This window comes from Salvia hispanica, chromosome 2 (assembly GCF_029641045.1).
Source record: "Salvia hispanica isolate PSC_SH4W2 chromosome 2, Shi_PSC_v1, whole genome shotgun sequence".
In the NCBI taxonomy this organism is placed as follows: domain Eukaryota; kingdom Viridiplantae; phylum Streptophyta; class Magnoliopsida; order Lamiales; family Lamiaceae; genus Salvia; species Salvia hispanica.
In genome coordinates this window covers 62,774,682-62,798,500 of record NC_142693.1, presented here as the reverse complement: position 1 = coordinate 62,798,500, position 23,819 = coordinate 62,774,682, and the positions used below count along the sequence as shown (strand labels likewise).

At 34.2% G+C, this 23,819-nt stretch overlaps 4 protein-coding genes across 4 annotated transcripts; 3 read left to right on the top strand and 1 right to left on the bottom strand.

Moving 5' to 3' along the window:
- Nucleotides 1-839: 839 nt before the first annotated feature.
- LOC148932875 (uncharacterized) lies at nt 840-3,698 on the bottom strand. Its single transcript, XM_089065269.1, has 2 exons — nt 1,727-3,698; nt 840-1,000 (listed from the first exon to the last, which is right to left on the bottom strand). Exons 1-2 carry the CDS (start codon nt 3,696-3,698, stop codon nt 840-842), a joined length of 2,133 nt encoding a protein of 710 aa, XP_088921395.1.
- An 811-nt stretch (nt 3,699-4,509) lies between these two features.
- LOC125223750 (protein NRT1/ PTR FAMILY 5.5-like) lies at nt 4,510-7,523 on the top strand. Its single transcript, XM_089064747.1, has 4 exons — nt 4,510-4,762; nt 4,863-4,873; nt 5,672-6,417; nt 6,505-7,523. Exons 1-4 carry the CDS (start codon nt 4,510-4,512, stop codon nt 7,439-7,441), a joined length of 1,947 nt encoding a protein of 648 aa, XP_088920873.1. The 3' UTR covers nt 7,442-7,523.
- A 1,830-nt stretch (nt 7,524-9,353) lies between these two features.
- On the top strand, nt 9,354-9,956 carry LOC125214737 (peamaclein-like). The gene is made up of 2 exons (XM_048115875.2): nt 9,354-9,570; nt 9,655-9,956. The coding sequence occupies exons 1-2, from the start codon at nt 9,492-9,494 to the stop codon at nt 9,837-9,839; spliced, it is 264 nt and encodes an 87-aa protein (XP_047971832.1). The 5' UTR covers nt 9,354-9,491; the 3' UTR covers nt 9,840-9,956.
- Nucleotides 9,957-16,147: 6,191 nt separating this feature from the next.
- LOC125214747 (peamaclein-like) lies at nt 16,148-16,632 on the top strand. Its single transcript, XM_048115886.1, has 2 exons — nt 16,148-16,264; nt 16,353-16,632. The coding sequence occupies exons 1-2, from the start codon at nt 16,186-16,188 to the stop codon at nt 16,535-16,537; spliced, it is 264 nt and encodes an 87-aa protein (XP_047971843.1). The 5' UTR covers nt 16,148-16,185; the 3' UTR covers nt 16,538-16,632.
- Nucleotides 16,633-23,819: the final 7,187 nt, after the last annotated feature.

The window sequence follows — 23,819 nt, the reverse complement described above, 5'->3', positions numbered from 1 at the left end:
TGGAGGTGCCTCCATGTAAACTTCTTCGTTCTTCTTCAACTCACCATGCAGGAAGGCATTCGTCACATCAAACTGGTGTAATGGCCAGTTCCTATTAGCAGCAATAGATAGCAATACCCGAACAGTGTTCATCTTGGCTACTGGGGAGAAGGTCTCAGAATAGTCTACTCCATATGTCTGAGTATATCCCTTTGCAACGAGACGTGCTTTGTACCTTTCTATCGAGCCATCAGGTCTTCTTTTGATAGTGAAGACCCATCGACAACCAACTGGTCGCTTCCCTCCTGGTAGAACACATTTCTCCCATGTGTGGTTTCGAATTAGTGCATCAATCTCTTTCTTCATTGCTTCCCTCCAATGCTTGTGTTTCATAGCTTCTTCCCATGTCTGTGGTATTTCTTCTTCCTCATATAGTGCATTCTCAAAAGCCCGAGCCATCTCTAATAAATGGCCTTTGGCTAGGTTCACAATAGAGTAGCGTTTTTTCCTGTCAACCTTTTCTGGTGTATACCTTTTGGGTGGAACTCCTCTGTTTGGCCTTGGTGGAAGTATGTATCTCCCAGTGTCAGGGTCAACTTTTTCGACCTCAACTTCTTCGATTTCCTCTTTTTCGGCCTCAATTGAATTTCCTTCTGCACTTACAGTGTTAGCCAAACAATTATATGTATCCATAGGAGTACTTACATTGGATATCCTTAACGGAGAAATGTTTGAGGCGATGTCACCTTCCACAATAGACTCTACCACATCAGAGACTTGCTCAGCGGAATTGCTTACTGCTTTCTCTGTTAGGTCCGAATCAGAATTGCTTGGCATTGGCAGTGGCATTGAGATCCAACTTAGCGGGTCCGTATCATTGTTATCCTAACATTACTCTCCCCCTGACCGCGAAGATGGGTAAAGAAATACTCGGTTTCAAGAAAGTTGCTGTTCATTGTAACGAACATGCGGTTGGACTTTGGATCGAAACATCTATACCCCTTTTGATTTACCCCATATCCTACAAATACACATTTAACAGCACATGGGGATAGTTTAGTTCTTTCATGTTTAGGAATGTGGACAAAAACGGAGCATCCGAAGACGCGAGGTTCAAGAGTCAAGGGCGGAGGGATTTTTGTGTAGGCGGACAAGACTTGTAAGGGAGTTTTGTGTTTGAGAATACTTGTGGGCAATCGGTTTAAGAGATAGGCTGAGGTGATAATGGCTTCTGGCCAAAAATGTTTCGGGGCTTTTGACTCTATAAGCATGGAACGAGTCATTTCGAGGAGAGATCGATTTTTCCTTTCAGCCACACCGTTTTGTTCGGGAGTATGAGCACATGTGGTTTGGTGTATAAGACCTTTGTTTTGAAAGAATTGTTTCATGTTAGAATTAACAAACTCCCCCCCATTATCTGACCGAAGGACCTGAATGGTTTTGTGAAACTGAGTTTGGATAAGGTTATAGAAATGGGTAAAGTGTGACAAAACTTCAGATTTTTGTTTCATGAAATATACCCAAGTCATGCGAGTGCAATCATCTACAAAAACTAAGTAGTATCGAAAACCTTGCCCTCCAATAACTGGTGCGGGCCCCCAAACATCAGAGTGTACTAAGGCAAATGGGGTTTCAACGCGAGTATTACTTGGTGGATAAGAGTTCCGATGACTTTTGGATAAAAGACAAGTTTCACAGTACATGTCATGCTTAGGAATAATATTAGGAAATAACAATTTTAAGTAACCGATAGATGGATGACCCAAGCGTCGATGCCAAAGCCAAGCTTTCCGGTCAGCTGACCCGTGAGTTAGCATGGCAGTCCCTTTTTGAGCTATCTCATCCACATAGTAAAGCCCATCGCGTTCAGTGCCACACCCAATTATCTCCCCGGTTCGGATATCCTGTAACAGACAAAATTGTGGCTGCATTAGTAACGTACAATTCAATTCCTTTGTGACATGACTAATGGATAATAACTTATGAGACATTGAAGGAATATAGAGACAATTCGATAATTGCAAAGTAGGTGAAATGTTAACAGTTCCAGCCCCCTCAACCACTGTAAATTCTCCATTGGCAGTCTCGATATGAGATTTTTGAGGTTTCTGAAGGTTGATAAGGTCTGAGGCATCATAAGTTATGGTATCGGTTGCCCCACAATCGAAAATCCATTTATCATTTTTTTCATGGCCATTAGATACTGCACACGCAACTCCAAGCTTCTCGAGGGGCTGAAATCGATTTTGGCAAGAGATTTGGGTAATTATGGAATTTTTAGGAGGTTCAGGGGCTAATTGAGGCTGCAAATTTTGGTGGGGTGCATCTTGTAATTTCTGATAAATATTGGAGGGTAATTGGGGCTGCAAATTTTGGTGGGGTGAAACATGCAATTTTCCAAAGGTTTGGGGGCTTCTAATTAAAGAACCCCCTAACCCCAATTTACCTAGAATGGGCGCCGCTTCTTCCCCCATCAATTCTTCACTCCAGTCGTGAATTACACTCCCATTTCCGCCGGCGACGAAATTCGCTGCCCCGGTTGTGTTTGCCGGTTGAGCAGCGGCGTCTCGGGTCCTATTTCCTGGCTGGACAGCTTGCGCGACCCCCTGCCCCGCGTTGCTTCCGTTGCCTCCGACTGCTGCGGCGGCGTGCCCGCCACGGTTCCAGGGTGTTTGCGGTGGCGGCGGCTTGCCGTTCTTCTCTTCCCACCAATCTGGATATCCAATTAGTTCAAAGCATGAATCTTTTGTGTGTCTTTTCCGTTTGCAGTAGGAACACACTAATTTTGACTTGTCTTCTTCATCACTTCGCCTATTTCTGCCATTGCTGCCGCCGCGACCGCCACCGTTGCTTCCGCGACCGCCACCCCGCGAGCCGGTGGTGTGGTTCTGCCACCCTCGGACGGCGAGGCCGGTTCCAATTCCATCCGTGGCGACTGCTCCACCGATGTTTGCCTGCTGTAATACTCGGAGTCGCGTCTCCTCCTGTTGAATCAGGTTGTACGCGTAGTCGACGGAGGGAAGTTGGTCCATTTTCAGTATTTCCCTCTTGATTGTTTCATATTTGCTATCAATTGCATAGAGAAACTGACATACTCTCTGATCTTGTATGAATTTTTCATGAATCTCCATATCCTCTGGATATTTCATTGGGTTCGTCTGTTTTTGGTCGATTGAAATCCATATCTCTCCCAACCTGCTCCATATTTCTTCTAATGAATTGCTTTCTTGTCTCAGTGTGGTAGCTTTGAACTGAAGATCATACACCTGGATTTTATCTCCTCCGCTCCCATATGTGACTGCCAAAGCATCCCAGATGTGCTTCGCCGTCGGATGTTGTGAAACTCGACTAACCAGTCGAGGCTCGATATTTTGTATCAACCAAGTGACTACACAGTGATCGGCTTGTTGCCACTGTATGAAGGCTGGATCGGTTCGCGGTGGGGGAGGAGGCACTCCGGTGACGTGAGAGACCATTCCCCGACCGCTTATCGCCGTTTTCACAACCACGGACCAAAGGGCATAATTTTCTCCATTCAACTTGTTCCCACCGATGTGGAGGGGCTGCGTGTCAATTCTGTATGGCACGGCAGCTGTTTCTGGTGGGTTTGGTTGGTTTGTGGCAAAACTATTGCGCATAAAATTGGCAAACTGCCGGGCAAATTCATTTGCCATAAATGAATCTGAGGTTTCGGTTATTATTCTATTGTCATCTGACATTTTGGCTTAAGGTTACAGGTACAGCGAAAAAGAGAAGGAAAAAGAGGCCAAAAAACGGGAAAGGGCCGAGAAAGGTATCAAGGACGATGATGATACCTATTCTGAGTCCAAACCCGCTCTGATACCATGTTAAATGGTACAGGCAACATATTTAGAGAAGGAAGCAATAGGAAAATATGATTGTGTTGAATTGGATAGATAAATGGTACACAACATCTATGTATTTATAGGGATGTTGGTGTCCCTTGAGATCCTACAATAAATGCATTTTTGGAACTACACTATTATTGGAACAAGGCAGGCATGATAAACGTTCCAATCTTGGAACTCCATTCTTCCTTAATGCTTCTTGGAACTCTATTTTCTTTAATGCTTCTTCTTTTCTCAACACAAAAAGTAACATTTGCTTCCAAGTTTATACATCTACATACAAGTCGGCCAACCATATAAGTTTAAAGTTTGTTTATTGATTTTTTACAAATAAGTGTATAGATCCACATACAAGTTGACCTATTGTTTATTGATTTCTTCCAATTAAGTGTATGGATCTACATACAAGTCGACCAACCATATAAGTTTATAGATCTACATACCTAATGCCTTTGTGTGCTATTTATATACTAGTATAGCTGTCCTCTCGGTCAACCTCTCTCTCTCTCTCTCCCTCCCTCCCTCCCTCTCTCTGTCTCTCTCTATCAGTTTCGAATATAGCAAGTGAGTGCAGATCTGCAGAGAGTAGAAGAACGGAATGAGGGGTATTCTCAGAGTTGCAGGTAATTAAAAATTTTCAAATAATGCTTTTTCTTACTACATGATATGGATAAACTTAAGACTGGGGTTTGTGTGTGGGTTGATTGAAGGTCTAGTTTGGGCGGAGACAGTGATGGAAGGAGTGTTCTTTATTATGCAAACTTACTTCACAAGTGTTTGGAAAATGAGCTTCACAAACGCAGCTACAATTCTGAATATATGGGGTGGACTCTACCGGATTCTGCCATTTTGGTTTCTCTTCATTGCTGAAACTCTTCTTGGAAATTTCTTCACCCTTGCATTTTCCACCATATATATAGCTACACTGAGAATAATACTCTACCATAACAAGCAATAGAAGAGTGACAACACAACACATTTAACTGCCTTGGACCACAAGAGCGAGCTGGCCACCTTCTCCTGCTGCCAACGTTTTAGGTGGTCCCAAGAGCACATCTTTCCAGCTCTTCATGTTGTGAGTAGATGCCACGTCCTTGACTGAAGAATCTTCATTTTCACATTTAGCATCAGCATTAGGATTGAGAGCTAGCTTCACTTTAGTTTCAGCTTGCTTGAGAGTGCATAGGCTAACACTTACCAACTACTTCCTCCTCATTGGAGTTCATTTTGTCATTTTGGTATATTCTATAGTAGTGCAGTCATTTCTCTTTTTTAGTAAAAGTCAACATATTTTTATTCCTTTACTTAACTCACTTAACACAATTTTTCTTAAATTGCGTACCAAAAATAAATGCCTCTACCGCCGAGTGGAGGGAGTAGTTTTTAGTTTTTTATTGGCTGATTAAAAACTTAGTTTTACAACTACTTAATCCGTTCCTTGTTAATAAAGACATTTCTTTTTCGGCATAGAATTTAAGAATAGTATGTTAAGTGGATGGTGAATAAAGTAAGAGAGATAAAGAGAAAATAAAGTATGTGCAAAGATTAATTTTTGCCAAAAATAGAAATGACTCAATTATGTTAGAACTTCACAAAATGAAAAATGACTCAATTAATATAGGTCAGGTTAGTCAGAGTTGGGCTCGGGCTTCAAACGAGTTTGGGCTCTGGCTAATATGGGTTTGATAGAAAATCTGATTGCAGTCAATTTTAACAGAGTTTCAGCCCAAGCCCAAGCCCGACTCTTCATTATGTTGGGTCAACTTAAACCAGGCCGAACCGGCCTATTTGAAGTATATCAAGAGTTGTGTTATTGGGTGCAGGGTTTGGTCCTAATCACAGTAGCCACTACGCCAGTGTTTGGGCAAACAGTATCAAGTGGCAGATGCGAAGATAAGGAAGGATGTGTCGGATACACAGAAAAGATCCTATTCATAACGGGTATGGCGTTGATAGGTCTTGGGAGGGCTGCTCGTGTTGCCACCGCTGAACCATTCATTGACGATCAGACCGACCAACATCCTCCTAACAATATCGATCACACCACTAACCATAATGAAGATCTGTCTAACAATATCGATCACACAACTAACCATGGTGAAGATCTGTCTAACAATATCGATCACACAACTAATCATGGTGAAGATCCCACCACTAACAATGGTCATGAAGATCCTCCTAACAATATCGATCACACCACTAACCATGGTGAAGTAGATAAAACAGACAACCGACCACAACTAAATTGGTGGCGAATAACATTTGTACTTCTGTTTTTTTGTACGCCAGGAGTTGTGATTTTTGCATTTCCATACATAAAAAAGTGGTATGTTCTCTTTGGTCTTTCTGCAAGTTGCACGGTTTTAGCAACCTTATTTTTCTTGATCGGTGCCTGTATGTACAAGAAACCCAAACTACAAGCACAGAGAAGCCCTGTAACCGATTTTGCCAGAGTGTTTGTCGCCGCTGCTTTCAAGATCACCCAACCCTTCCCCAAAGATGATGATACCCGGATTCACCGCATAGTTGGGGAAGAAATTCAATCACTATCCCCTACTCGTATTCTCGGGTGAGTATAACTATAAAATTTGAACATACTGTAATTTATTGTTTGTTCCATTTCAGTTGATTGTATGTATGTGATGAATTGGTACAGATTTCTGCATAAGGCGGCCATAGTAATGCCCGGTGAAATACCTAGAAGCGGATCTTGGAAGCTTTGCTCTGTATCAGAAGTTGAATCCGCCAAAGCTCTACTCCGTCTCGTTCCAATCATGAGTTGCTTCATCGTGTGCGGCGTCGTACACTCAACCGCAAACACTTACTTCTTAGAACAAGCGAGCCATATGAAGTTCAATATTGGAAAGTGGAAGCCTCCTCTTCAGCTGTTGCTGCTAATTAGTGCCATGTTCAAGTTTGAGATGGTTTTATCAGTAAAAGAGAGACCGTCTGTGACAAATGGTTATATTTTTAGCGGTTATTCTATTTTTTGCTGTGCGGTTGCTGCCGGCATAGAGAACCGTAGGATTAAAGTTCTTACAAAGCATAACCTACTGGACCTCCCCGATGATGGCAAGGTCCCCATGAGCGCCTGGTGGCTAGTTTTCCAGTTCGCATTAGCCGGCATGATGGAACCATTTTCTGAATACGGCTTTTCTGCCGCCTTGGAGGATTTGGCTCCTAAGTCGATGAAGAGGTACCATGATTGTTTAGTGGAGGGAGTTACTGGTTTTGGATTCCTGTGCACTGCGCTTTCGGTTTACGTTGTTGGAAAAGTAAGCGAGGCAGGGGGTGGCAAGAACTGGTTTCAGTTCACGTTAAACCGGAGTCGTCTGGATCGCTATTATTGGGTCTTGACAGCTTTGTGTGGTCTCAATGCAATAGCATACCTCATCGTCGTACGCTGCATTTATGGGAGCAGTGGTTTTGATACTATTGTATCAACAGTAATGCCAAGAGGCTCTAGTGATCATGATCATGATGGTGGAATATGGAAGATAAAGAAAGGCACGGTAGATCTTGTATTGCGTCACTACAAATTATCACCACATATTGATTTGGATCCTGAAAATAATGCACTTGTCATTATTTGATACTCCATATATACATAGAGAAATGGTATTATTTGTGTACTACTATAATTCTCCTCCAATTAGGATTGTTTGTTTTGATTTATATATTTAGTTTGATTCTAATACATTTAAAAACGTTATTGAAATTTTTATTTTACAAAATTCAAAAAACCTAGAGCTTGGTTTATTTGTTTTTTCTATAATCTCAAATAAATGAATAAAATGACAAATTGAATTTTAATTTATATATAACATTTTTTAATGTATTAGAATAAAACTAAATATATTACTCATTAAAACAAACAACATTAAATGTAAAGTGATGTTCATATAATAAGCTTATATCTATCTTTCGTTATCTATAGGAGTATTACTATTGTTATTATTTAATTTAGGATTCAATTTAATTTATTTTTGCTGAGCAAAGGATATCATTTTATTTTTATCACTCTCTCTAATCACGTTTCACAACAAAATTGCTCTAGGCAGGACTCTATTGCAGCACTGAAGTCGGGACAAGCCACCATTCATTCCCTTAAGGTGCATCCAGCGGCGGATCTACATTTTAATAAAGGGGTGAAGTTGTACCCAAAATAAGCTTAATAATGCATTGTATCCATCTGAGAGAAGAAGTTTTAGTGCATTACAATCTACAGCTATTTCCAAGGAACAGAGTTGCAAGTAGAAGTCTTAGGGGCCGAGTTTGATTACCTGAGTATTTGTGCCGGCAGTTCCAATTTTAATTTAAAGCCATAATATTTTACCTGTCCGGTGGCAGAGGAAATGGCGGTTGCAGTTCCGATTCCAATTTAAAGCTATGATATTTTTCCTGCTTTCCAGATTTTCTCATGGTTATTCCAATTTTGGCCGATTTGGGCCATAATTTGAGGTTACCCCCCGTCTGCTGATAGGATCTCGTTTTTCCATTTTAGTCCGTCCACGAATAGGAGTCCCGATTCACTTTATCATAAATGGTACTAAGGTCCCACCTCCACCTAACTCATTCCACTCACATTTCATTTAAAACTAATATATACAAGTGAGACCCTTGTTCCACTAACTTTTTTCTATCCACTTTTCTTAACATTTCTTAAAATCCGTGCCTAATGGAAATGAGACTCCTATTCGCGGATGGAGGGAGTAACTAACTGCCATTGTACGATAAATACTAGACCATGAAAAAAAAAACTATTTTTTCATTTTTTGGTTGTCCTCCAATTTAATACTCTCGTCCCACTTTAGGAGTCTCAATCATTTTTCTGCACTCGTTTTTAAAAATGATGTTCCCTCTATCCCTCTGTAATAAAGGCGTTTCTTCTTGGCACGAGATTTAAGAAATTGTGTTAAAAGTTAGTTAAGTGAAGGAAGAATAAAGTAAGAGAGAAGAAAAGTTAGTGTTTTTTACCAAAATAGGTAATGACTCAGCTAGGAGAATCAAAAAGAGAATACGACTCAGCTACAGAGGGACGGATGGAATAGTAATAAATAGTTAAAGTAGAGAAATAATAAAGTAATAAAAAGAATAATTCCTTAGAGGAGTACACTTTTTATATTTAGAAATAAATCTCTCTCTCCTCATTAAAATATACAACTACATTTTCTTTATATTTCACCTAACAAATTCTCTTAAAATCTCATACTAGTCAAGGGGGAGTAGTATAATTTGACCGGGAGACAATTAATATTTAATACTATACTGTAATTGCGATTTCATTTCAATATGATAATTCCTATTTATGTCGTGAACCGATACCACCAATCTGATTACGGGCCCAACCGATGCATTCCCTAGTATAAATAACTAATGCTGAATTGTTTGTATGTGGAGCCATATTGATATGACACAACAAATCATCAATATTTCTCTAAAATCGAATGAAATAAACCTGACAGTCTGTATCCTCCTCTACGTACCTCACGCGGTTGTCTCCCATTTACTCACCTACCTTATTCTCAAGCATTCATTATCATTTATCACCCCTTCCCCACCGGCCACATCCATCTTCTATTTATGTAGTAGTACTACCTTCTTCATTCTTTCTTCCCCATCACAATTCACACACCTCTCTCTATGAAGAACATTGCAGCATTGCTTCTACTCACCCTCTTTCTCACCTCCTCCATTGTCGACGCCGCAGTTGCAGATTCAAGTGAGTCACATTTATATCTAATTTGAATAATTTATGCACTAATTTTTGTAAAACTATCATGCACTTATGAAACAAAATATGAAGGCGACTGCGACGAGAAGTGTGGGGTGCGATGTGCAAAGGCAGGCGTCAAAGACCGGTGCTTGAAGTACTGCGGAATCTGCTGCGCGGAGTGCAAATGCGTGCCCTCTGGAACTTACGGGAACAAGCACGAGTGCCCTTGCTATAGAGACAAGACCAACTCCAAGGGCAAACCTAAATGCCCTTGAACAAATTAATATTTTTATATGCATATCATATTATTTAATTGTTTTTTTTATTTTGATTATGAATAATTTGAGTTGTTGCAAATCTGATGTAAGGTTTATATATAAGTTTATTTACTAGTTTTGTTCTTGGTAATTTACCTTTTTTTATGAGAACTTTGGTTAAATTTGGTTGAATTTACTAATTTGGTTAATTATTAATTATATATGAATTATGAAAGAAAAGAATTAGACTACTAATCTGATAAAACTCAAACACATAAATCTTTGTGGGAAAGAAGAATATAACTAATACTTAGGTTGTGTGAAGGACCCTACATCATCACTCACTTATAAATAATTTTATTTAATATGATTAGTACCGCAAAAAAGAGTATAAAAGTGTTTGCCCCTGAAATAGAAACTAATTTAAAAAACTTTTTATAATATTTTTATTTTTCTCCATTTCAATTTGTTAAATTTATGGGCATAAAACAACGTCATTTTCAAATTGAAGAAATTTGAATTTTGTAAGTGTTAAACTTTTTAAGAATGACTTGATTATATTAAGTTTTACAATGAAAGATATGGACAACAATAATGACGGCAAAAAAATAAAACTCCGTAGTACCGATAATAAATTATTGACCATATGTTGGGGAAATTATATTGCCTATACAGACGCCATAGCTATATCTTAATTCTATATACTCCATGTCTCAATTATTAAAATAGGGAGATGCTTTTTGAGGTACAAATGTACAATGATATTGCTGGTGATACAGGCCACCAACATATCTTACGTGATTTTGTTGGTGATTGTCTATAATATATAATTTCATTTGCCATTCTATGTACTACGTTTATGTCAATTCACCAGCAACATCTACACATGCAATGTTAGGGATTCGTTTGGCTTTAACACTTCATATGATGACTATATCCATCCCCCTTTTCTATATGTGCATGAAGGCCTAATTATGAACTAACAAAAAAAGTGTAGAAACAATAATACTTCCAATTAATGGCCATTCAGAAAATAGAACGCGCATAGTCAAACACAGTAAGAAGATTGTCGTCTGCTCGGAAGGCAAATGTTGTGCAGTGGTTGTCATTGGCAATGATAGCAGAAAAATTGAATCTCAAGCTCAGGGAATTTTGAGGTGGAGGACAGTTTTAAAGGCCAGATTTAATTTAAAATTTTCATTTTGCATGGAGAGACGGTGATGTCAATCAACCTCCAACTTTGTCTGAATCACCATTGCTTGTCATAAGCCCAATCGAGAATTATGAACTTTTTATATAATCATTCACTATCATTTTTGAAGATATATGATGATCTCGTAAGATTCTTTATTGAAGAAGATTTAAGAAAATTGTGTTAAATGAATTAAATATAAAGAAATAGAATAAAGTGCAGAGAGTATATAAAGTAAAAGAAGAGTTGTATTCTCTTTTGCAAATAAATATGTATGTAGGAGGTAAAATTTAATGGAAAACATTATACTAACACTTTACAAACACTCATTAGGAATTAATAATAATAAAAAAAAAAAAGGCAACCTAATAATGTATATTATAAATATATATACATAAATTGATTATAATAATTGATATAAATAATACATAAAACATAACAGATACATGAATTGAAATTAGATATTGAAAAAAGAAGTAAATGCATATTTTACACAAATTGAATGCCCGTTGAGTTGATCGGAATAATTAATGAAAATAGTATTATGGCAACTGGCAAATGTATCACGGCTAGACCTATATATTCCTCCATTCTATAAAAATAGACTTTTTCTTTTTGATACGTTCCGTAAAAATAATTCGTTTCTAATTTTGGTACATATCTCCGCTTCATTCTTACTTCCCCATCACAATTCACATGGTCCCCATTAGGGTAATTGCGCGGCTGCTGGTACGGTTACGTGGGCTGAGGGAGGTCGTATTGGCGATGGTGATAGCCAGCGTACTTGTAGGACATGATGATATGGGTTATCCTTTAGTTTTTACTCATTTATAAACTTTTTGGCATTTATTATTCGTAACTAAAACTAAACAAAATAATTAAATTAATATTGTATTGTACTTGAAATAATACTCACTATCAAAAAATATATATATGCATTTGAAATGACACATGAATTTATGCACAATTCGTAAAGTAAAAGGGTGGATTAGAAGGATAGTTAAAGTAGTGTTGGTGAATAGTGGAACCCATATTATTATTAATGTTTAATGAGTTATAATGGTGAATGAAAATGCCTATACTTTTGTAGGATGAACGAAGATGGAAATTGCACATATTTTTATGAGACGTGGAATATTTATTATAAAACAAAATTTATATTTTTTTACATAATTTATTAAAATTGAGGAAATATTTAAAAACAAAAACATTACATAGACTGAGTATTGATGGGACGCAACGTTGCAGTAACTAGGTTGATAACAAGTTAACAACCAATATTTCGTCACGCTTGCAAATTAACTAATTACCTTTACATTTTGCAACTGACCTACTATTTAGGCAAATTAAACTTGATCTATAAATTAGCTCATGCTTCTAATTAAGAATGCTTTATTATTTAAGGTGAGAGAGGAATTTCAGTCACTATCATTTTTAGATTTTTGTTTAACTATACTATTTGATTAAATATATTGTTGACTATTTAAGGTGAACCTTGGACCAGCTCTTCACTCAATTAATACTATTGGGCTTGGACCAGCCCTTCATTCAATTAGACTCAATTTCAAACCAAGATATACTATTTGGCTTGGACCAATCCTCCAATCGAATTGGACGAAATAAAAGCTACATATAATGTTGGATTAATAATTTTTTTATAAAATTTTTGGCCCATGTTTAATGACCGATTTACAATTACATTTTCAATTAGTAGCAGATTTATAAATTTGGAAAATAGAATTCGTGGGGTTAGACAGTAGAAGATCATCACGGGCATTGGTTGCTAACTGATAAGGCTAATTTCATGCATCGGTAATGTGCAAAAAATGTTATAAATTGTTGGGTCTAACACGTTTCCTAAGCCAGGTGTGTGAAGAAAATCGCTAGATCAAGGAAGTAAGGAAGGAGATGGTCTAGCGAAAGAAAAGGACGAAATGAGCAGGATTTACAAGGAAAATTGGCGTGACGGGGGAGTCTACAGCTGAGGGCAACAAAGTCATTATCAATACCTCGTTGGACCCACTAAAGCGCCTATAAATAGAGAGGAGCATGCAGCGTAATGGATATAGTTTTTCACTCTTCTTAGCTCATACATTTTACACACACTTGGGAAACATTCTGGGGGATAATCGTAATAGGGGGGCACTTTCTAGAGATCTCGAGTTTGGTAACACCGTCCCAGTGAGGGCGAAGATACATTTGTTTTAATTTCAGCTGTTTTTGCTAGTTTTCACCGTCGAACTTCACTTTTGGAAGTCGACTTTGATGTTGATTATGTTTAACTGTTTATCGCTCATGGATCTGAGTTTAGCTTTTAATTTCAAGTTACTTTTGCTTAGATCTCTCTACTGTTAGCGTAATTCTTAAATTGCTATGTCGATCTCTGTTTATTTCGTTGTTGAGGTGTTTGATGTGGAATTGGGTGACAGATCTGTGGTTGATTGAGTGTTCGAAGCTTAAATTTGTAAATCTGACGTGATGGAGAATTTCTTCTGTTTGGAGTCCGTGTCGGACGCTTGGATCCGGAGTGGATTTAGCGTCTAAAGTTGGTTTTGGCGTGTGAAAGAACAGTAGTGGATAGACTTGTTTTATTTCCTTTGTTTTCTATTTCCCTTCGTCTAGGTATGCAGATCTGTAAGTTCTTCGTGATTTATGCATAGATTTGATTCCAAGTTAGTAGCTCTGTTTTTTATTTGCTCATGTGTTTTTCTCAAGAAGTTTTATGCGAATTTGGTTGTAGAAGACGATGTCACTGTCAGTTAGTACTAGAGTTAGTTATTCTGCCACTTTCCAGTCGTACTCTGCTTTTTCTTAGAGGTGGTCCCATCGTAGAATTATTTCCTAGGTCTAGCTGTTAGGTTAAGTTTCTTTCTAATATTCCCAAGTCAAGTTAATTTTAATTTTTCCCCAACCCAAGAAAATGCGTGGCAGCAGCCAACACCAAAAATACTCCCAAATCCTTGATTACGATTCTTACGCATCCTTCTCTGTGGGATCGATCCCTACTTCCCTATACTAGGTTTAGTAAAGTGGTTGAGGGTTTTTGAAGCGGGGAAGTACTTGTGTGTCCGACGACCGGGATTCCACGCAACCTGCGAGTTCCTAGACCAAGTGATCTAGTGGACTTGCTGGATCTGGGGAACCTGCCTTATTTGAACATCGCAACACTGCACACACACCACACTTGTACTGTCTCAACCAAGAAACCAGGAAGCTTCACTAACAATGGAAGATAAATAACGGAAGTGAATTCCAAGATCAAAAGATTGGGTTGGCCGACAGTAGGGTCGGTTAACCCCAATGCTACAAGTATGGCTGATAATTTTAGACACGGCATGAATATGCATGAAATTAAAGGATTTGTCAAAGCCTTATTTGGTTTGTGTTCTTATTAGGTTGATATGTAAGAAACCCGATAATTTGAGTTGGTTTCAGATAATACATTAAAAAATACTAATTTATTTATTTTAAACATGTTTTAATCTATTCTCTAGGTCAGCGGTGGAACTAGTAAGGGACAAGCCCCCGCTCCAGCGGGGGCTTGCCGGTGCCGGACACTGTATAATTATTCTGTGCTTGGGGCGGAAATTGAAGAGAGTCTCTGTAATGTTGTTCTTGTTGTATGATTTTTAGAGAAATGGGGAAGAAGAAAGGAAGAGTCACTGAGTGAAATAGAGATATAATAGATATGAAGACTAATAAAGAGAAAGAGAAAGAGAAAGAATATACTAGAAATCAAAATATACTACTCCATAGTGTATTCTTAATAAAAAAGCATATTGCAAATATCTCAACCAAATTTGCAACATAAAATTTTTTGAACAATTAAAAAAAGAGTGATGAGGAAGGCATTATCAAATATTATAAATAAATAATTATACTCTATATACTATTTTATACTCATATTAGTATTGAAATATATTGCACGTGACTTTTGTCCAATTGTTAAGTTTGGACGATTAATTATTTAGTTGATTATAAAGTAATAGAAATGGAAGTACAATTGCTTAAACACATACTCATCTTTTTTTTCCAATCTAACTATCCTTATAATCTTAAAACAATACTCATGTCCGTCATTAGAAGTCTCATTTAAGTTCGGCATGGATTTTAAGATATACTCATAAAGGAAAGTGGTTCAGAAAAGAAGATAATGGAATATGAGATCCATTTTTATATATTAACTTTATAATAAAATGTGAATGGAATGAGTCATAGGAAAGTGAGATGTACCTACTATAAAAGTTAACCGAGACTTCTAATGGTCGACGGACTAAAATAGTAAACCGTGACTTCTAATGGCGGACGGAGGAAGTATTATTTATTTGAAAGTAGTAGTAGTAATAATAATAATAATAATAATAATAATTTCTAATTTTATTTTATTTTATTTTCAGCACCGGCTTATTTGATTTTATGGTTCCGCCACTGTTCTATGTTCATATAAATCAGGTTTTAAATCATGTGAATTGGATTTTATCGTGCGAATCAAAGATTTGATAAACAAGTTAATCTTGTGATATCATGATTTTTATTGTGTAAATAAGGTTTAATTATGTAATAAGTATTAGATTTTAATAGTGTGAATTTGAGAAATATTTTATATACAATGGTAGTGATATACTCTCTCCGTCCACTAAATGTTGTCCATATTTGACTCGTCACATATTTTAAAAAATGTGAAGAAAAGTGAATGAAAAAGTTAGTGGAATGTGAGTCCATATTTATATATTTACTTCAATGTGAGTAAAATAAGTCACAGGAAAGTGGGGGCCATTTACCAAAAATGGATAAAAGCAAAGTGAACACCATTTCGCCAATGGACCGAAATGGCAACACTGGACAACATTTCACAGACGGTGGGAGTATATAATAAAAAAAATATCATAAATATTGTTACAAATATGAGTAATAATTTTTTTAAAAATTAGTAAATTTCATCACAATAGTATATTATATTATAAAATTAAAAAAATATTTTATAAACAATGGTAGTGATATATATAGAATCAAAAATTTATTATAAATATTGTTACAAATATGAGTAACCTTCTTCATTTCCACCCCATCCCCACCTCCATCTTCTATTTATATACCTTCTTCATTATTTCTTCCCTATCACAATTCACACACCTCTCTCTCTCTCTCCTTAATTCTCACTCTCATCACAAGATGAACAACATTGCAGCATTGCTCCTACTCACCCTCTTTCTCACATCCTCCATTGTTGACGCCGCAATTGCAGATTCAAGTGAGTCACATTTATAGTTAATTTTTACTATTAATTTTCACAAATTTTTTTGACATTGTATTGTGCACTGATGAAATGAAATACGAAGGCAACTGCGATGAGAAGTGTGGGGTGCGGTGCGCACAGGCATTCCTCAAAGACCGGTGCTTGAATTACTGTGGAATCTGCTGCACGGAGTGCAAATGCGTGCCCTCTGGAACCTACGGGAACCAGGACGAGTGCCCTTGCTATAGAGACAAGACCAACTCCAAGGGCAAACTTAAATGCCCTTGAACAAATATTTTTGTATTCACAATATATATCATTTCATCGTTGTTGTTTTTATTATGATTATGCATGATTTTATGAAATAATTTGAGTTGTGCGAAGGATATATCCTAAAGTATCATTTAAACAAAATTATTATGATACAAAAAATTAAATTTAACATGATTCGTGCAACCAAAAAAAATTTTATTTACCCCCTAAAAGCACCTCGTCTATGAAATAAAGTAAAGAAAAATATATATTAGGCTAATTAAGATCATTTTTTCTTTTTTTTTTTAAGTATTAGTACTGTATAAATAGAAGAAATGTACAACTAGTATATAGTAAAGATAATAATAATTTATTCTTATTATAGTAACGATAATAATGATGCGGATAAGAGGACGAAAGAGTGACCATATTTTTATATGGAGGAGTTTCAAATAAGGAGGTGCTTTTTTTGGAGGTACAATGATAATGGTGGTGACAAAGGTCACCGGCATACCTTACACATTTCTGTTGATGATTATACAAATTTCATTTGCCATTATATGTAATTAACACTTTCATACGACTGGGGAGTGATCAATTATTAACTCATCATTTAATTGCTAACTACAACTAATTTAAGACCATATGATTTTAAAAAATGTGTGGTCTACAATTTGCCACGTGTAATTTTCGTTTTTATTAATTAAATCGAAAAAAATTTAAAAAAACGCCAAATTAGGGTTTTGGATGAAAATGTCAATATAGTGTTTCGAAAATATCAACACAATGCTTTGAGAATGTCAACAAAAATTTAGGATTGACATTGTATATGCTTTATATTGACATATTATCTTAGTTGTATTGACATTAGCCTGTGTAAGAAAAATACGAAAATTCTAGATTTTTTTTTTCAAATTTTGACGTCGGAACATATGCATGTAGTATATCGTTGGAATCCTTATAAAATTATCTTTAATTTGATATATGTTATATGAATTTAAAGTTTTGAGATTTCTTTTAAAAGTTAGTTATAACTAACTTGACATTAATACCCCTATTGATTTTTATTGAAATTAATCATATAGCCTTATTGACGTTTTTTTTTTATCGTATTGAGATTGACATTTTGTGGTTAATGATCTAGGTCTTTAATTTGAATATCTAATGGCTATTATTGAGTTGTAGTTAGCAATTAAGCATTGAGTTAGTAATATAACACTCCCCCTTCATACGACTATATGCATCCATCCCCTTTTTCTATATGCGCGTCACCTAATTACGAACTAACAAAAATGAGACAAACAACAATATTTGTAACTAATGGCGGATTTACAATTACATTTGTAATTAACGGCAGATTTACAAATTAAATTTGGAAAATAGGATTTGTGGGGGTAAGACAACAAAGAAGATCGTCACCGGTATTGAAGGCATATGAGGTGCGATGGTTGTTATTGACAATGGATGGAAGATAAAGAATGGAAATGAATTCCAAGATCAAAAGATTGGGTTGGCCAACAGAAGGGTCAGTCAAACCCAATCCTACATAATAATGCTGGTAATTTTAGATACGACACGGATATGCATGAAATTAAATGGTTTGGTCAAAGCCTTATTGGGTTTGTGTCCTTAGAGCATCTCCAACCATTCCACTAAACTCAAACTCATTTTAGTGTAAATCTCACACTAAATATTGATTTTGCTCCAACCATTTACACTAAACTCAAACCCAAAAGAATATTCTTCACCCACTGACTTTTTATACTTTTCAATCGTACCTATATATTTTATCTAAATTAGACACTAACCCCATTACACTTTATCAAGATCTTAAATAAAATAAAATAATATAATATAAGATTTAATAATTAATATAACTAAATATGAAATCTATTATTCATTGCATAATAAATTACAAAATTTAGAAAATTTAAATATAATAAAAATACTTTTTTGTTTATGATAGCATATTTGATTTGAAAATATTAATGTACGTATAGTGTTTAATTACTAACTAATAAAATATTTGTTTTTATAGATTTTATTTGTACCGTTATTGATCTATATAATAAAATTGGGTTTGTGGTGGAATAAATTAACGGCTCATTCTTAGTAAATAATAGATTATTTTTATCCAATTATATTGAATAATAGAGTATAATATTAATATGGGCTAGCCCATTATTTAATAACTAAATTAAATATAAAAAAGATTAGATTAGGTTAATTCATATCTTCTTCTTCTCGGCCGTTTCCTTCTTCCCCTGTAAGTCGCTTCCTTCTTCTCCCGTAAGTTTTTTATTTCACTGTATTTTAATTTCTCTTCATTCTCTTCTTCTATTTTAATAAATATGAAATATTTGGACTTGAATGCAATAACTCAAACTATGAAAAGTGTTTTGGTATACTTTTAGTGCAAACCTAAAGATAGGTATTTTTCCTTCAAAAACCTATAATGGGATTGGTTTTGCAGTATTGTTGGAGGTATTATTCTACTGCATTTTAGGTTTTGCAGTATTGTTGGAGGTATTATTCTACTGCATTTTAGGTTTTGCAGTACTGTTGGAGATGGTCTTATCAGGTTTATCCTTAAGAAACCCAATAATTTGGATTGGGTTCGAATAATCCATTAAAAATACTAATATTAAGATTTTTTTTATTTAAAATATGTTTTAATTTTATTCTCTAGGTTCATATAAATCGGGTTTCGAATCGTGTGAATCAGGTTTAAAAATCAACTTTAATCTTGTAATATCATGATTTTTATTGTGTAAATAAGGTTTAAATGTGTACTAAGTAGCTTATTTTAATCACGTGATTGTGTTCGGGTTGTTATCATATCGTGACAATCCATATTCGATATTATATGATATCGTTAATATGTTCTTATTGTGTGCAGGCCACGTTCAAATTTGAAGACATGTCCGATTATTACATGCATGGATCCACCATTGCTTGTAATATCCCAATCGAGAAATAGGAGTATAATATTTGAGAGGTTATAATTTACACAATCATTTATCATTTTTTTGGATAAATGATGATCTCCTAAGATCCTGCGATGAAGAAGATTTCATGTTAAAATATATTTTAACAAAGCCATTTTAGTTAAACAGTTAGTTACTTATCATAACAGTTTTTTGAGTTTTTATGTATAATTTCTCATCGACATATTTACTTTCAAATGATAGGTGTGAGCATGCATGCACATGAGATGAGATGGGCTTCTATTGGGCCATTTATAAAACTCAGGCCCAGTCCAGGCTCAGAACCATCACAAACCCATCCAAAACCCGGCCCAAGCTAGGCCCAGAAACAGTCTATCCCAGATTTAAATATGACCTACAACAAAAATCATGTATATTAATATTATAGTAATTTTAATTATATTGAAAATAATTGTAATAGTTAAAGTAAATTTATCCTTCATTTAGTAACTAATATTTCACTTAATTCTAAAATTATCGATAAATATATGTGAATTCTAGTGAAAATATTAAATCTTATAGATAATTTAATACACATTAAATTAGGTGCATACATAATTAAATTTCAACATTAGTAAATTTCATCGCAATAGTATATATATATAATAAAATTTGCCAAATATTTTATAGACAATGATAGTGATATATGGGGCAGGATCCCCTGCTGTGGTAGGAAACACAGCAGTGCCCCGCTGTGGTAGGAAACGTCGACGTTTTGTCTCAAATTTGATAAACTTCAACTCTTTTTAAATACTCTAGCTTCAATATATACAACACTTCTTTCCAAATAGATTCAATACATGCCACACTAACTAATTCATATTTTCGATAATTTAAGTTGAACAATGATTTTATTTAAATAATGATTAATAAGCTACTCATTAAAATATATAAATTACTTACTAATTAAAATTTTAGAATTTTAGTAATTAAAATTTTATCCATGATTTGTTTTGGACTAAAAATTTATCAAATTTGCAAACTCATTTTATATTTAAAATTTAGTGATAATGATTATTAAATTAGTTATTCTTTGAATTTTTGACAATTTCGTAACTTTAAAACTCTAATAATACTCACATATCAGTTTTTTCAATTATCCCATGACGGTAAAAGTTGAAAATATAATGGAAAATTAAAAAATATAATATGGCAGTAAAATCACAATATGTTTAATCAACACTGCACATATAATGAAATCATTTTATCTACACAACGTTGGGTTGTTGTTATCATATTTGATTTTTCTTCAATATTAGCTTCAATTTTATGTATTTTGAGACAATTAAAAAGAATAAAAAATTATGATTTATATTTCAATTTTAAAATGTGTGAGACCAGCAAGAAGTCAATAAATAAAATGACAATTATCTCTTAAATTACTCCAACCGTCCCAGAAAGTTTGTCATATTTTTTTTTTCGTATGTCCCACAAAATTTGTTACATTTCACTTTTTACCATTGTTGGTAGTGGACCCTATATTCCACGTACTCATTCCACTAATTTTTTCAACTCATTTTTTATTACATTTCTTAAAATTTGTGTCCAATCAATGTGGGACAAAATTTATGGAACAGTGGGAGTATCGTGGTATGAACTTCTATCAATTACTACTATAATATACTAATATTACACTAAAAATTTAAAGAGTAATACTAAGGGAGTTTAAATTATTTTTTGAAATTAACTTTTATTGTAATATTATAATTGAGATTTATAAATTTAAATACATAATGACTTTCTAAAATTTGATAAATTTTTGTTAAAACAAATTATAACTAGAATTCATATCTCCTAACTGCAACCGACAAGCTTTAATTATTATTTTATATAAAATTTAAATGAGCATCCAATTTAATATAAAATTCTGAAATTTTAATTAGTTAGTAATTTATATATTTTAATGAGTAGCGTATCAATCATTATCTATACATATATAAAAGGGGAGTTTTGGGGATATTATTGGAATTATCAAGGGAAGTTTTGGGGGTATTTATGGACTTGAAAATTTTGAGGCTAAAATGATTAGAATAAATTTAATTTTGATAATTAATTTGTATATATATAAATTTGTGGATTATTATCATCAAATAGGAGTAGATAAGGTGTACCATTTTGTTTCTCATCAAATTGATTATATATTTATTATCAAAATTAAATTTATTCTTATCATTAGTGTGAGTGTTAAATTCACACATCTTATCTAAATAAAATTAGAAAAATGAAAATATTTTATTTATTTATGTGATAATTAGAAAAATGAAAAGATTTAATTTATATAACTATCGCATATGACGTCTAATAGTATGCTAAGAAAAAATTGAATGGAAACTTTTATTGGAGTAATGACATGTGTAGAATTTGTAACCTTTTGTCATCACTTCATGATTTATGGTACCTTAATTTCAAGACCTCTTATGTTGTCTATTTTTCCTATAAAAGGCCTAGAATTGTAGATGAATTATATATCAACAAAAACATTCTTCTTTCTATCTCAATTTTTCAATATTTTATTTTGCATTTCAGGAGCATTGTATTGCTACATTCTCATAGCTCCATCAAGTACGTCAATGACTAGCTGGTTTAAGATGCTTCTACACGTTAGGAGAATGTCGTTTTATCTTTAGGGATAATATATCAATCTGAGAGCACTAGTTGTGCCGTAATTTGTCTTGCTTTAAGAGGGATCTCCTCGACTTGACTTATAATTCGATTTATGTTATAATTTTCATCGTAATTTTCATTCCATTTATTATTATTCTTTATCTTAGATTGTAAAGAGTTAAAAGTAGGGAAAAATTGTAACACTTTATTTCTCTCCATCTTTACACAAATTACTATTTGTGTATCTATACTATCACAGACATTATAATTATATTATGTGGTAAATGATGATCACTTGTGATGAATTAATACATTCAAGTATAGATAATATTTGTATGTATATTTGCGTGTACTAATAATGTTAAATGTATGTCTTTGTGACAGAAGAGTTATCCAAGTATAATGAAAAAATGTATGGGAGTTTTAGGAATATTTACAAAACTGCCATTTAAATTTAAAATTATAAACTATAATGATAAAAACTACGGCAGTTTCAAATGTGAGGTTACGAATATTTATTTTCCTCTTTTATATCATTAGAATCTTTATTTCCCTCTTTTATATCATTAGAATAATAAAATAAAATAAACTAGAAAACAATAATAGAAAAAATATTATTTGATCGATCTACCGTCATTCTGCCGTTAATTTTATCTTTATATGAGCATAGAAACAGATTTACAACCAAGATTCGCGTAAAAAAAACATCTACTATCACTAAGGATTATCAAGTAGGCCGACCCAGACTAAGATATCAAATACAGATCTAAAACCCCCAATATAAAATAAGTGATCAACAAAGTAAAATTGAATCGGGACGGAGGGAGAATTTTGTTGATATTTGGCTCATTTTGTTGGTCATGATGAGTATATTTTAAAGATAAGGGTTTAGGATTTAGGTTTCAAGGTTTGGGTTTTTAGTGTATAGAGTCACTATATTATAATCAAATGGAACTCGACTAGGAAGTGTCTCACCAATGCAATCTTAATTTATAGCTTTTGATAAACAATATCTAAAATCTCATTAGGAGAAGTGGTAATTATACATTCTTTAGGTTTTTTTTGTTTTGTATGATGTGAATTTGCTTTATTTTTTAGTCTCATGATATACAACATTTAATTTTTTATCATGAGTTTTTAGTTGTATTTTTTATTTATTGGTGATAGTGTTATATTATTGAATTATATATATATTTTTAATTATATGTTGTTGATGTGTGTTCGCAATTTTTATATTAGATGTGAAAATATTTTCATTAATATTTATGGATTAATTATGAATTTATGATAAATTATTTTTCATTTAATATTCATGCTACATAATTCTTTGGTATTATATAGATTCTGGAAGAAAATATAATGTGCTGTGCATAGCACGGGAGAGATACTAGTTTAAATAAAATTATAGTTCAACTTAAATCACCGAAAATATAAATTAGTTAGTGCGGCATGTATTGAATCTATTTGAAAAGAAAATATGGATTTGTTAGTTAGTGACTTAGTGCTTTTATGTATTGAAGCTGGAGTATTTGAAAAGAGTTAAAGTATGTCAAATTTGAGCAAAACGTCGACGTATTCTACCACAGCAGGCCCTGCTGTGTTTCCTACCACAGTAGGGGATCCTGCCCCAGTGATATATACATAAAATCAGAAAATATCATAAATATAGTTACAAATATGAGTAATAATCTGACAGTCTGAAACCTCTACCACACACGGTTGCTTTC

What these genes read in the sequence shown, in the direction of transcription:
- LOC148932875 (XM_089065269.1), bottom strand. Translation starts at nt 3,698, where the DNA reads ATGTCAGATGACAATAGAATAATAACCGAAACCTCAGATTCATTTATG. An exon ending in CTTGGGTCATCCATCTATCG is followed by an intron (nt 1,001 to 1,726) that starts GTTACTTAAAAT and finishes GTGTATTTGTAG; the next exon opens with GATATGGGGTAAATCAAAAG.
- LOC125223750 (XM_089064747.1), top strand. Translation starts at nt 4,510, where the DNA reads ATGATATGGATAAACTTAAGACTGGGGTTTGTGTGTGGGTTGATTGAA. An exon ending in TCCCCTACTCGTATTCTCGG is followed by an intron (nt 6,418 to 6,504) that starts GTGAGTATAACT and finishes GAATTGGTACAG; the next exon opens with ATTTCTGCATAAGGCGGCCA.
- LOC125214737 (XM_048115875.2), top strand. Translation starts at nt 9,492, where the DNA reads ATGAAGAACATTGCAGCATTGCTTCTACTCACCCTCTTTCTCACCTCC. An exon ending in CGCCGCAGTTGCAGATTCAA is followed by an intron (nt 9,571 to 9,654) that starts GTGAGTCACATT and finishes CAAAATATGAAG; the next exon opens with GCGACTGCGACGAGAAGTGT.
- LOC125214747 (XM_048115886.1), top strand. Translation starts at nt 16,186, where the DNA reads ATGAACAACATTGCAGCATTGCTCCTACTCACCCTCTTTCTCACATCC. An exon ending in CGCCGCAATTGCAGATTCAA is followed by an intron (nt 16,265 to 16,352) that starts GTGAGTCACATT and finishes TGAAATACGAAG; the next exon opens with GCAACTGCGATGAGAAGTGT.